The sequence below is a fragment of the Typopeltis vanoorti genome, chromosome 24 (assembly GCF_054136105.1).
Source record: "Typopeltis vanoorti isolate ZY-2024b chromosome 24, IOZ_Tvanoo_1.0, whole genome shotgun sequence".
NCBI classification, from domain to species: domain Eukaryota; kingdom Metazoa; phylum Arthropoda; class Arachnida; order Uropygi; family Thelyphonidae; genus Typopeltis; species Typopeltis vanoorti.
In genome coordinates, this window is record NC_143572.1 from 20,460,882 (window position 1) to 20,475,172 (window position 14,291).

At 35.7% G+C, this 14,291-nt stretch overlaps 1 protein-coding gene across 2 annotated transcripts in view; it reads right to left on the reverse strand.

The window, feature by feature from the left end:
- Dolk (Dolichol kinase) overlaps positions 1-14,291 on the reverse strand; it is a 148,166-nt gene that overhangs the window by 41,091 nt on the left and 92,784 nt on the right. For both annotated transcript variants that reach the window (XM_090413949.1, XM_090413948.1), the window contains 2 exons: positions 13,040-13,228; positions 4,955-5,167 (listed from right to left, as the gene is read on the reverse strand). In XM_090413949.1, the coding sequence (XP_090270075.1) occupies positions 4,955-5,167; positions 13,040-13,228 (402 nt within the window). The remainder of the gene's footprint in view (positions 1-4,954; positions 5,168-13,039; positions 13,229-14,291) is intronic.

Consider the following 14,291-nt stretch of genomic DNA (forward strand, 5'->3'; position numbering starts at 1 on the left):
GGACGTCATTTGTATAATTCTCATTGCATACTTCGGCATGTTTAGTTATCAAGAAGTCAGTAATAAGATCTTGCTTACCACTATGCTGCAATTTTTTATTAAGTTCATAATATGCAGCTAAACAAATATCCAATTGTCTCATAAATTTTCCGGAGCGCTCCATTGAGGGATCATTATCCATAAAATAACTTCCAAACTTTCTTGTCAAGTCCAATCCTTCTGCTAATTTCTTTAAACTGAATTCTTTAATGGATTCATCACAATCAGAATCTTCGGCAGAACTTTCCCTGCCATTTGGTTCGACGTCATCTATTAACTGTACCAGTTCCTCCTAATTTAAATCTATTTCCCCATGAATTAATTCACTAATTTCGTTTTCAACGATGTCGCAAAAACCCTCTATGTGGCCATTACTATAAAAATTGTAGTAACCCTTTATATGGTAAGCAATTGCTGAACATGCATGCTAACGGGTATTTCCCCTAATATGAGTTCGCTACTTATAACTACATGCGCGATACGGGCAGACACAAATTTAACGAAGATAAAATTTGATTTTTAAGTCACGTGATGAAAAATATATGAAAAGATAAAGGGTTACTACAATTTGTAGACCGCGTTGTATAAGTATCGTGTTATATGAGGGTTACCTGTATACAGAGAGAAGAAGGTGGCTGAGAGGAAAAAAACCCGGCTTTAGGTTAGTTGCATAGTTAGAAGATAAAAAACCATTCACTATCACATGTAGTGTGTATCCAAACAGAAAGCTGGCAATTCAGTTACAGAAGTCATGAGACAGACCAAATAATGGGAGCTTAATAGACTCTTGTGCGAGACCAGGTTGAATACCTTGGAAACATTAAGAACAACCACTTGGGATTCACCAAACTTTTCCATAGTACTTATCCAGAGGTGGATGACATAAGTGAGCAGGTCCCCTGTTGATTGGCATTGGTAGAATTCATACTGGCAGTTATTTATTAACTGAGCACTCTCAAGGTAGTGTAGGAGTTAGGTATCCTCAGAGGAATACATGGAAATGTATAAGGGTAATGAACTGCACTGAATGTGTTTTATATGAGTGATCTGAAGAGAGAGAGAGTGTTGTTCAAATAGAAGTAATGAGAGGGTTAAAAGTGAATGAGAAACCTGAAGCAAGAGCCATGAAAGAGCAAGGTGTCAAAAAATGAAGTTGATGGAGGAGTTATGAATGAATAAGGAAAGAAGAGTGCTATGAGAACAGTAGGAGAAGAAGAAAGGGCTAAGAATGAGAGAACTGGTATACAAGATGGACAATGGAAAGTGAAGGAGAGTGGATACCAGAAACATGAGGTAAGTGGATATTGGAAAGCCAAAGCAAATGTATATTAATGCAAAGAGGAAATGCTTTAGGATGAATGGCAGTTGGCCGGGGAAAGGTAGGGCTGGTTACAGATCCAAAAATAAATTACAGTTTGTTTGCAAATACTGCAAATACCAGGAATAGTAAGGGGACACAACTTGTTATGAAAATTGAATTGATTTGCCTGAAAATTGTTGGTATGGGTAAAACATGGTTGGATGAGGATGATATACTAATGGTAACAGAGATGGATGTGTTTCCATATTCATCTCTATTACCATGGAAAACATATCCATGGATATCTTCATGGATGTGTTTTCCATGAAGATAATAACAGCAAGAGGGAAGAGAGTATTGCATGATAAAGGAATTGTGTCTACTCAAGATGAAGATGCAAGGGAAAGAAATAGTAGCAGAGATAGTAGCAAAAGATTAAAGCTTTTTTTTTTTTTTGTGTGTTTCAGGTAACAATAGTATGATTTGGAGCTAGACAGGATGAGATAATTAGTGGAATGTTGCACTAGACTTGGAAATGTGGAGGAGGATGATAACAATGAAATCTTTAATCTTTAAAAGAAATGTAAATGCAAACTGCTTTAGAAAACAAGAGATGAGAATGATTGTTATGGGTGAGCTGAAGTACAGAAATATAGAATGAACTGAAAAAAAAGAAGCAGTAGCAAGGAAATTAATTTCCTGAGTTTCTGAAAGATGACTATCTGATGCAGCATGTAATAGAGGAACATAAAGATGGAGTGGCTTGAATTTGATCCCAGCATCAAAGAATGTTATTGTGAATTGAGGAGTCAAATTTGTTTCCATTTAGCAAAAGTGACCATGTGGTCACCTGGGTGGTGGCCAACCACAAAGGCTTCTGAAGAAAGGATGTATATGAAACTACAAGGCTGTTGATTATGGAAAGATGGTGATATGCAGGGAGCAATAGCATGAAATAAGGAGTGAGAAGAAAAGATTGAAGCTTGTGTGTGTGTGTGTACTGGAAAATAAAGTAAATTATGCAAAGTCAACTGCTTCTACACACAACATATCCTGTCAAGTATAATTTAGGTGGAAAGATAATTAATGCTGCTTAGGCAAAGAAGTATTTAACAGCAGCAATATCTAAATGTACTCCAAAGGTCAGGGTATTAATTAAGGTAGGTAGATATAAAGTTAATGAATAGTGAAATTAAGCAGATAATCTGGAAAAAGACATCATGAAAGCAATAATCAGTTCATGAGAAGTATATAAAAAAAGAAGCATGGAAGAGGTAATATGGTTGTAAACAATGCATAAGTGCAGTATGAGCAGGACTTAGCTAATCGAGATAATGCGTATAGTAGAAAAAAGAATAATTATCAAAGGATGACATTAGTTGATGGAAATGGTAGAGAGGTTGGCTAAGTAGAGAGTGTATCCACTCAACAGTGAATGGCCTGTGGGTTCAAATTCCAATGCAGGCATGAATGTTTGTGAATGTCTTTAGGCAGAATTCATCTACTATCACCCATCATGTAAGACCTGAAGTAGTCTGAAAAAGTTCCATGCTGGTCTCTAGGTAGGAGGATAGTTTCCAGATTATTGAACTCCTTACCAATAGTAATGTGCTATAGATTTACATTTCATAGGCAGGAAACACATACAGAAGGTGAACAAAGAGGATATTAGCTGAAGTATTTAATGAACAATTCATCAAGGCAAGGTATTTCATCTTTGCAAGTGCAATACTGTGCAGTGAGGAAGGAATGGTGGAAGAGAGAGACTAATGGTGAGTGAGGAGGAGGAATATGAGGAATTAAGTAAACTCAACATTAATAAGGCAGATTTGATATACACCACTGCATATTATAAGGTAATGTTCTGGAGTTAAGTTGTCATCTGGACATACCTATTAAACAAGGGCCTTGCAACAGAAGGATCCTAAAGAAGTGGAAGGAAGGTAAAGCTGTTCCACTTCACAAAGGTGGTGCCATGACTGGGGATTCAAATTACGTGGCCAGTCTACATATATAGGGTTTTTTCATTAAGGTGCTGAAAGATTGGCAAGGGACAGGATCCAAAACTGGTTTGATAACAGCAGGATTCTTTTTAAAGATAAGCATGGATTTGTTGTTAAAGAGAGGTAATGTTTCAACAGTTTATTTGCACATTATACCAAGATGACAGATATATTAGACAAAGGAGATACATATACAGTAGCATTTGGCAATAGATTATAACTCATATAGCTAGATTTGGCAAAAGATTATGAGAGATGCCATATGAGAGGTAGCAGCAACTTGCATACAAATAGTAATAATAACTGATAGAACAGCGTAAGAGGGATCTGCTTTAGAGCCATTATATTGTTTAACTTATATGTTGATGATATTAGGAGAAATTTAAATGGGAATGAACAATTGTTTGCAGATGACGTAAAGTTGGAGAAAACTAAGGAGTTAAAACAGAATTTGTGATTCTCTAAAGATTTGAACAGACCAGATGTGTGGGCAGGAGTGGGAATACCAATTCAATGTTGTGAAGTGTAAGGTTTTGAAATCCAGAAAGCAAAAATGAGATGCTGTGTATACAGTTTGGTGGGGATGATGGGAGACATCTAAAGCCTAAAATTTATTAGGACAACATAACACATTATGGTAATGATGAGGAAGACATTGAATAGAAGAAAAGAAGTTATTGTTAGTCTTGATCAGGTCCCATATCATTATGTGCAGATTTAGTTTTCTGATCTTTGAGGAGACAAAGAGATTCTAGAAAGGATCCAGAGGAGAGTAACTAAGGTAGCATCAGGTAACAGATATTTTGAATTATTAGGTATAAAAACAGATTGTGGGCATGTCATCTGCAGAGCCTGGCAGAGAAGCTAGTGAAGGACTTGTACCAGATTAATCGAGAGGAGATTTTTCATAGCGTAGATGGGGACAGGAATAGACCAAGCCATTTCTGGGAGTGGTGAGTGGGTGAGTGGAATACTGCCTGAGAGTGGTGAGTACTGAAACAGTGAACAAGTTAAAGACATGATTTGATGAGCACTTATTTAATAATGAGGATCTGACAATAATTCTGTAACTCCATGGAGATCTAATGATTTTTCTATCACAAGCAGTTGACTATTTTTCTGTTAAATAAAACAAGATTCTGGAAGTTTATTTTGCACTTGGTTAGACTATAATAAATTTAGTTTAAACTTTATCCAAGTGTAGGCAAATAAAGTTTGTGCCTGAAAATATCTTCACAGCAAGCAGAAGGTTTGGGAATGCTATCAAGGAAATGTCATATTTGTTCAATTACAAGGAAAGCAGAATTTGGAACAACATGAATACATCTGAAGTGGCTTGATCAAACATTATTTAATAAATCCCTTGGCAACAAGGCCATAGTACAATATTCTATAAATATTTATTTATGTCATCAAAAGATAAGTTTATAATAATTTGGTATGTAAATATGGAATTTAAATATCTATTTAATAGCATTAACTATGTAATGAATGCATCTTATTTTAGACATTTATTTTCACACTTTACAGTTATTTCAATGAACTTTATATACATGTGTGTTAATGCAATAAAAATATTAAATTTCTTTCTAAATAATTTTTCCTGCCTTACCTCAAGGATGGTAAAAATGGCAAATGCAACACCACTAGCTAAATACATCATATCAAGATCATAAAGAATTCCAGGAATGTAGACAACTATTACAACACCATGAAAAAATTTTCTCACAATGGATGATAATCTTACAGTATTTTTAGAATTCTGCCATGCTACAAACAGTACAGCTATTAGAGTTGACATAAGCCAAAGAAGGAGCAACAGTTTCTGAAAGCAAAATATTTTAGTAAGACAAACTCCATCTCTAATCTTTAATAACTTGTCTTATATATCAATATTATTAAGTTTGTAATTTACAACTTCTACAAAGTTGTAATGAAAAGTCTATTACCATTACAACACTGCAAGAATGAATAAGACCCTAACATTAGAACAAAGGTACCTAATTCAAATAATTTTTAAAGAGCCATACTTAGTATATATGTGATAGTTTAGGTTTTCATTCATTTCTAAAGACCAAGTAAAGGATTCAAGTAAGGTAGACTACTTATTTGATTCAAGCTAACATCTGGTGGTGAAAAAACCAACTGAAAGATTATTTTTTTTATAATATAAATGCAAGCTACATGATAAAGCTAATATTTACATGTTTGACAATATCATTAATTAGTGATCAGTGGTGGTCTACTTTGGTAAGTAGATGAAGATCAGTGAGTTTCTCATTGCAACATTTCAGTTTTTATAATGTAGCTAGTATCTATACTAAAAAAACATCTTTCCACTGTTTTTTTTCCACCACAGGTGTTAAATTAAATCAAATAAGTAGTCTACCTCATCTGAACCCTTTAACTTAGTCTTCAGAAATGAATAAAAACCTAACATCTATATTTATCTGTATCAAGTATTTGTTCTAATGTAAATGTTTTGCTCAATTTTGCAATGATGTTGAACATCTTTACACACACCTCAATGAGACTTATAGTCCATACTCAGTATTTAGCATAAGCATACTGTGAGGTATATACCCATAAAGTAAGATATATTTTGAACTGCAGTATTTTTACAATATTGGAGAGTAATGAACAATGTTTTTGTGTAAAAGCTTGTTATAAAATTAGAAATGCATCCAAGAAAACATATGAATCACTGGTAACACCCTACGGAGATGTTGCTTTTGGTTATGCACAACTTTTTGTGAGGTTCCATTAATTTAAAGAAGCCAACTTTCAAAAGTGATCCAATCTGTATAACCTTCAAAATAACATTTATTTTAAAAAAATGTTGAAAATTTTGGTTTCAAATGATCTTTTATCCCAAGGGAGGACTTTGGCAAGAATATAGAAAATAAATATCAAGAAGGTAGTAAGATATTCTGGAGGTTGTTGAAGAAGCTTAGAAATAGATGAAAGAGTGCTGTAAAAGGAGTTAGAGATGATAAAGGTGACATGAAAACAGGAGAAAAAGATATCCTTGAAGTATGGAGTAATTACTTCGAAAAATTTCTAAATGAAACAAGCAGTGATAGTACAGTGGTAAAAAACACTCAACAGGCAAACAGTCAGGAATACATATCCATACTTGAAGTAGAAAAGCCATCAAAGGCTTGAAATGTGAACAGGCAGCAGGAGTAGATGATATTTGACCAGAAATGCTGAAGTATGATGGTATAAAAGTCTTACAGTGGCTGCACTGCATAGTTCAGAAGGCCTGGACAGAGGGACGAATTCCTGATGATTGGAGTAAAGCTCTCATAGTGCCCATATACAAAAAGGGAAATAAAATTTAATGTGAGAATTACAGAAGTATTTCCCTACTGAGTGTTCCTGGCAAGATTTATGCCAGTATACTTGAGAAACGGTTGAGAAGAATTGTGGAAGAAAAGCTTGGTGAAGAACAAACTGGATTCAGGCCAAATAGAGGCTGTCAGGATCAGATCTTCACTTTATGACAAATAGTTGAGAAAGCATGGGAATATCACAAAGATCTATATTTAAGTTTTGTCGATCTGGAAAAGGCATATGACAAGGTGCCAAGAGAGAAACTATTCAATACTCTACAGTTATATGGTGTCAATGGGGCATTATATCAAGCAATACTTAGTCTTTATTTGAGTTGCAAGTCAGCAGTTAGAATTGAAGGAAGTACAGGAAGATGGTTTAATGTTAAATCTGGTGTGAGACAAGGATGTACATTATCCCCTGTGTTATTCATTATCTATATGGATCACATTATGAAGGAAAGTGGTATTAAACATGATATCAAAATTGGAGATGTTAATGTCAGTTATTTGCTTTATGCGGATGATGTTATACATCTAAATAAATCTGCTACAAGTTTGCAGGATTCCCTGACTAAATTAAATAACTGTTGTAATAGATATCTTATGAAGGTCAGCAATAAAAAGACAAAGACAATGAAAATAGGTAGAATTGTTGAAAATGTCAACTGCATTGTGAATGGAGAACCTGTGGAACAAGTAAAACATTTCAGCTACTTGGGCACGATTTTTAGTGAAGATGGTAAATTAAATATGGAAATAGACAACAGAATCAATAAAGCTGGTATGGTAGGAAGTCAATTGAATAAATTCATATTGAATAAGAGAGAAATTAGTCGGAACACTAAATTAGCTGTATACAAGACAGTGTTCAAACCAGTTTTAACTTATGTATCTGAGAGCTGGGTCAGAAGTAAAACACTTGACCAAAGACTAGAGACCGCAGATACGAATGTCCTGAGAAAGATTAGAGGCCTGAACAATATCATATCAAAAATGAGGATATTAGGAAAGAACTAGACAATTACAAGGATTGGCATCCAGGAATGTGTTAGCAGAGCTAATCTCAGGTGGTATGATCACTTAAACAGAATGGGCAAGGAAAGATTAGCAAAACAAGTGTTCTCTGCCAGGTTGGCAGGAAAACAACCCATAAGAAGACCAAGATATAGGTGGATTGATACGGTACATTATCAGATCTTATATTTCTATCGTCCGCACGGTTAGCCTAGTGGCTTTACGCTTCGCAACCATATGCCTGGGGAAGGAGTGTCCTAGGTTCGATTCCCGTCGGTGACGTGAGGAGCTGAAGGATCTTCCTCAGCCATAGCCAAGTTAGCCAGTCTTGGGCGTGGACAGCAGGTTTTTTTCCTCAGTTTATTCTGGGGTTTTTCATCCCGCAAAGCAGGCAAACTGGCCTTGAGAACTTAACACTACAGGCCATAGGATATACCGGGGCATAGGGCTAACCACCTTATCCTGTAAACGGATTGAGGTCCGATGATCAATGGACCCTCGACACCGCAAGGTAAAAGAGGGTATAAAGAAGATGAGATGAGATATTTCTATCGTCTAAGGCATTAGACGATAGAAATATAAGATCTGATAATGTTGGGGTCTTGACAAGTAACAGACTGATTTGGAGGAAAATTGTAGATAGGAAGTTAGTAATGATGTGAGTTTGTTATGTAGTACTATCATATCCTGTACACCCCCCCCCCCAAAGGTTCATGTCAGGAATTTGATGATGATGATGATATTTTGCTGGATTTCAAATCAGCATCTTCAGAGCAAACATGTTACAGATAAGACAGGACAGCCAAAATACTAATAAGATATAACATTTTCACACTACATTCAAACCACATCAGATTAGCAATTTTGATCTGATCCCCTAAGAATAAACTCCACCCTCTAGCATTTTGCCAACCTGACTGGCCCACTCACCTTCAAGTTAAGGACAATGACTTCACCAACAAATGGAAGAAAAATGACAAAGCAATAATGAAACATTACATATTGATTACAAAAGAGGAACACTAGTAGGAAAATCAACTGTTAATAGCCAACTTGAAAACCAAGTACAGCAGACGGAACACGTATGACCCATTCAGTCAAACTCCCACAGACACTTCTAGATCCACTTCACGAATATACATAGGCTCAGTGCCAACCTCACCAATGTCCACTTCCACCACCAGCCTACCAAGCCCACCTACTTTCTCTGACATGAAGAACCCAAATTTCAGTCACTCCAAGCACTACTCATCTCAACACCCCTCAAATACACACTCTTCGACTCGTTTGGGCTCAAGGGTAGCATTTGTGCACACATTCACTCTGACATACCATACCATGCCAGAGAGCATTCTCCCAATAATGATCTACACTGGCTGAAAATTTCTCTTCCCCACTCTGTCAAAATTCATATGCTGTCTATATTGCTCTTCCAATGCCACCAACCACTCTGAACTCTCAGACTTCCTTTTCTTGAAAGTTGATGTTCTTCAGTCCAACTTTCGTAGCAGTGAGATTATCTTATTTGATGATTTTAATGCTCACAATACCAATTGGCTTTCTTTCTCCAACCGCACAGACCAAGCAGGTACAAATGCTGAGACATTTTCCATCACAAATGATCTTATGCAAAGTGTTCACATGCCTGCCATAATACCAGATAACTCCAACCACTCTGAACCTCTTCCTCACTAGTGATCCCTCTCAATATACTGTGAAGGGCATATCTCTCTTAGTTAATTCACACCACAACCTTGTATTTATCTCTTCTCCCATTGAACAACACCCACACAGCCATTCTCAACCAACACTTGTCTGGCATTATAAGAATGCCAAATGGGATGACTTCAGAGATTTCATTGCCTTGGTTGTATATTCCGTGTATATGCTTTCGGCTTTCCGACTCAAGCATATACACGGAAAAATCAGTGAAGTAATCTTCTCTGGAATGGAAGAATACATTCCCCATTCCATGTTAAATTCCCATCCCCTAAGTAAGCTTTGGTTCTCCAAAAGATGTACCAAGGCTGTACAAATGAAGATTCAAGCATATTGCAACTGGCTATGATCAAGAACTCTGCTTTCTCCTAGTGCTTATACCAAAGCCAGAAACAGCTGCAAGAAATTATCAATGAATCAAAAATTGATATCCAAATAGCCAAATGCAGGAAACTCGCATCGTGTCTAAATGGCACTGTGCATTTTGGTCCCTTGTCAAAGCAGTTGGCCACAACTTTTGTCCAACACTCCTCCCACCTTTACTGCATCATCACCCACAGAAAAATCTAATCTCGTGGAATCATACTTTTCCTCAAATGCCTTCATAGATGATTTTGGTAAATGTCTCCCAAACATTCCATACATCCAGCATTCAATGCCTTCTCTGACCTTCCACCAGGAAGTGATTAAAATATCATGTCCAAATTAGATATGAAAAAGTTCCTAACTCTTCCAGAGTTGACTCCTATTCTTGTTGCCTCATTAGTGCTTTTTTACTCTACTGGTACATCTACCTGACATTCTGGAAATTAGCCCACAACTAAACTATTCTCAAGAAGGGTGACAGATCCTTACAATCAAACTATCGTCTAATCTCACTCAGTCTTAGTCCTCTCCAAAACAACAGAGAACCATCAACACCCAACTCCTACACTACCTTTAAAGTACTCAACTAATAAATGTTACCTAGTATGGTTTCCACCAATGTCATTCAACAGGGATCTGCTGAACTATGTCACCCACCTCTGGATAAATACCATTAAAAAATTTTGGTGAATCCCAAATGGTTGCACTTGATATCTCCAAGGCTTTTGACCAGATCTGGCACAAGAACCTATTAAGTAAGCTCCTATCATTCATTTTGTCCTGTGACTTCTTCAACTGGGTTGCCAGTTTTCTCAATGGATGCACGTTGCTTGTGATAGTGGACAGCTCCCTATCTTCTAACTATGCCACTAATGCTAGGGTTCCACAAGATTCTGTCCTCCCTCCCACCCTCTTTCTTCTATACATCAATGACCTGCTCCAGTTGACCACCAATCAACCAATACACAGTTTTGCCAATGACAGTACCTCCTGCTCATTTGACAAACCACCACTACTCAAAGTGCAACAAACTATGCAAGCCTAAATTCTTAACTCCAAACCATTCTTTGATGGAGCTCAAATAACCTTGTGAATTTCAATGCCTGCAAAACATAGTTCTGCCTCATTTCCCACAAAAAAAAAAAAGAACCATATTCTTCCATACTCTGGAAGAATTCTTCTGACATCGATTCTTCTGACAGATTATAACCATTGCCTCATTGGCATCCAAAAAACTAGGATTCCTCTTTCACTCTAGGAATTACTTTACCTTTGAACAGCTATTAATCCTGTACAAATCACAAATCTGCCAATCCATTGAGTAATGCTCACACATCCAGGGAGATATCCCAGAGAGCAATCAGACTGATTAATGAACCATCTCTTATCAACTCACTCCAACTACCCTCACATGGGCATTTAGTATCTACTGTATGCATCTTCTATAAATATTTCCATGGTAAATATTCATCAGAACTAGCATCAATAATTTTCCTTTTCACTACCAAAGCCAATGAAACGCATGCAGCTATCACTCGACATCCCTTATACCAAAGGGATGGCTTTGGTATAAGGGATGTACTCAAAGAACAGGTTTCTCTTCCCCCTTCATTCCTACTGCTGTACTCTAGAACTGCCTCCCATTCCATGTGTTTACCAAGGAATACAATGCACAGGCCAACACACACACACACACAGTTGATTCACTATAACAATCCTGTAGGGAGACCACAGGAAATAGTTTGTTGTTTGTTATAGTGAATTCCCTGATCAAAACCTCATAGGTACAATGTTATGCATTGTAGCTATGAGGTTTTGCCTATTTTTCCAAATTTCCCTATTGGTATGTGCCTTATTTCATACTCTGCTGTTTAGACCTCCAAAGGATGGTTTTCTTCTTTTTTTCCCCTTTATATCAGTTTTTCTTTCTTTCTCTAATGACCAAACAATTCAGTTGCATGTTACTTGCACCTTCAGTTCACCACATCATGTTACTGTGTTCAAATCTTCATGTTTAGTGTGGAAAACCACAGCTACTTTGTTCTTTCCAAGTTCAATATTGTCCTAAAAAACTCATTATATTATTTAAAAGGATTTCACTATTTTTAATCTCCTTGTAAGTACCACTAGTTATATGATCATTATCATTTCCTGATATGCATCCTCAAGTGATGTGTGAGATACCATGAAAGTCTAATAGTTTCTTTATTCTTGTAACTTTCTATCCAAATTAATTAGTTATTATCAGGTCCCCGACACTGTAAGCTGTTATATTTGTCTTCTATAACAGCTTCTGTAAGCTGTTATATTTGTCTTCTAAGGCTAAGATCAACTTGATCTTAGCCTTCCTTCCCCATCCAGGCATAAGACACCTGCATTTTTATCACAATGTTAGTGATCATATCTTCTTGATTACCTCTGCTTATATATTCTTGAACACTAACAATGTCGTGTTCTTTTTCTGATATCTATAATTCTTAACACAGTTCTGCAAATGATGCCATCAAATCAGACCTCCAGTTTTCTTGAACTTATGTACTGTTAGTTTGCTACTTTGGCTAATTTCTCTCTTATTGCACATAAATTTATTTAGCTTCTAACCATACCAGCCTTACTTATTTTATTATTTATTTCCATATTTAATATGCTATCTTTACTAAAAACTGTATGTTACAATATAATTGATGTTTTTTATGTTTATGTCTACTAATTATGTCAACAATGTAGGTCTGTAATTCTATAATTCTCTTTTCACTGATAACTTATCTTCAATTATGTTAAGCTATTTCAGTAACTAACTTTTTACTAAGCTCCTTAGTTTTTGGAAAAAACACATCAGGAACTTTGTTTAATTAGACAAACCTGCAGCCAGCATGATATTTGATTATAGTGTATCATAATCATAATGCACATGAGGTTTACGATAAATACAATTTGATTAGATAAGTCCCAAACTGCTGGTCCATTCTAATATCCAGGTGGCTGTCTATCAAAAGGATGCAGCATAGGAAAGTGAGGAAATGGATATTGGGTTAGAAGTTGAGCAGGCTAAATATAGATCTCTAGCAAATTCAGTTACTTTGGTTATTGCTGGATTGGTGTTAGAATCTGCGTTATATGTATTTTGTTTTTATCTTGATCCATAATTAAGACCTTGAATGTATTATGTATAATTAACAAACCTTATAATTATATTTGATCTATATAAATTATACTGAGCTAATTAATAGAAAATTAATTCTCTATTCTTTATTACTTACCCTGATTCTTGTTCTAAGACAAAACCTTAGTAGCCACTGAGCAGGTTCATGACCAAGGTAAAAATACCAAGTTGGATATACTAGAAAAAATCCAATACAAATAACAGTAATATAAAAATGTAGAGGTTTCTGAAGTGCAGGAATTCTATTTAGTGAAAAGAATATAAGAGCACATCCTAAAAGAAGAACCTGTATAAAGAAATAAATTCATTATGAATTTTATTAAATATATCTAAATAAGCAGATGTAACATTATTTTTCATTTTTTTAAATTCTTATATTAGTATCATTGGTAGTCAAAAGGTTAGATAATCAAGAAACCCTTCTCTAGAAAAGACCAAACATGAAACCTTAAAGCTATCTCAGCATTTCAATAAGCAGGACAGTAATTTCACAGAAGATGATGAAGTTCACCAAAGATATTCATAAACGCAGTAAATGTAAAAAACTCTGCAGTATGAAGATATTAAAAACTTCTATTTGCCTTTATATTACTGAAACAGAACAGGTACAGCAGTCTCTAATCCTAACTTTGATAAAATTTGGACTCCTTCCAAACTGTAAACAAAAGAGAACACACCACACAGATCTCCCCGCCACACCATGTCACTTGAGTTCATATTTGTTGTTTGAGTCCATATCCCACTCAAATTTTTATCTTAAAGAAACCGAAAGTCAAACATTATCTTGAAAATAATCTTAGAAATCTTTTTTAAGGTGTATCATATATTTGGTCTAAAGCCTCCATATTTTGACAAACAGGAATGACATGACATCCTTTGAATGGAAAGATAGCTGAATTTGAATCATCATCATCATCAAATTTCTGCCATGTACCCTCAAGGGATGTACAGGATATGATAGTACTACATGAAAAAAATTACATCATTATTAATTCCTATCTACAATTTTCCTCCAAATCAGTCTGTTACTTGTCAAGACTCCAACATTATCAGATCTTATATTTCTATCATCTAAGGCACTTTGTACCGTATCAATGCACCTATATCTTGATCTTCCTCTGGGTTGTTTTCCTGCCAACCTGGCAGAGAACACTTGTTTTGCTAATCTTTCTTCGCCCATTCTGTTTAAGTGACCATACCACCTGAGATTAGCTCTGCTAACGCATTCCTGGATGCAGACAATGTCAAGTTCTTTCCTAATATCATCGTTTTTAATATGATATTGCCATTGATGCCATCTGTTCACACCTATAATCTTTCTCAGGACTCTCATATCTGCAGTCTCTAGT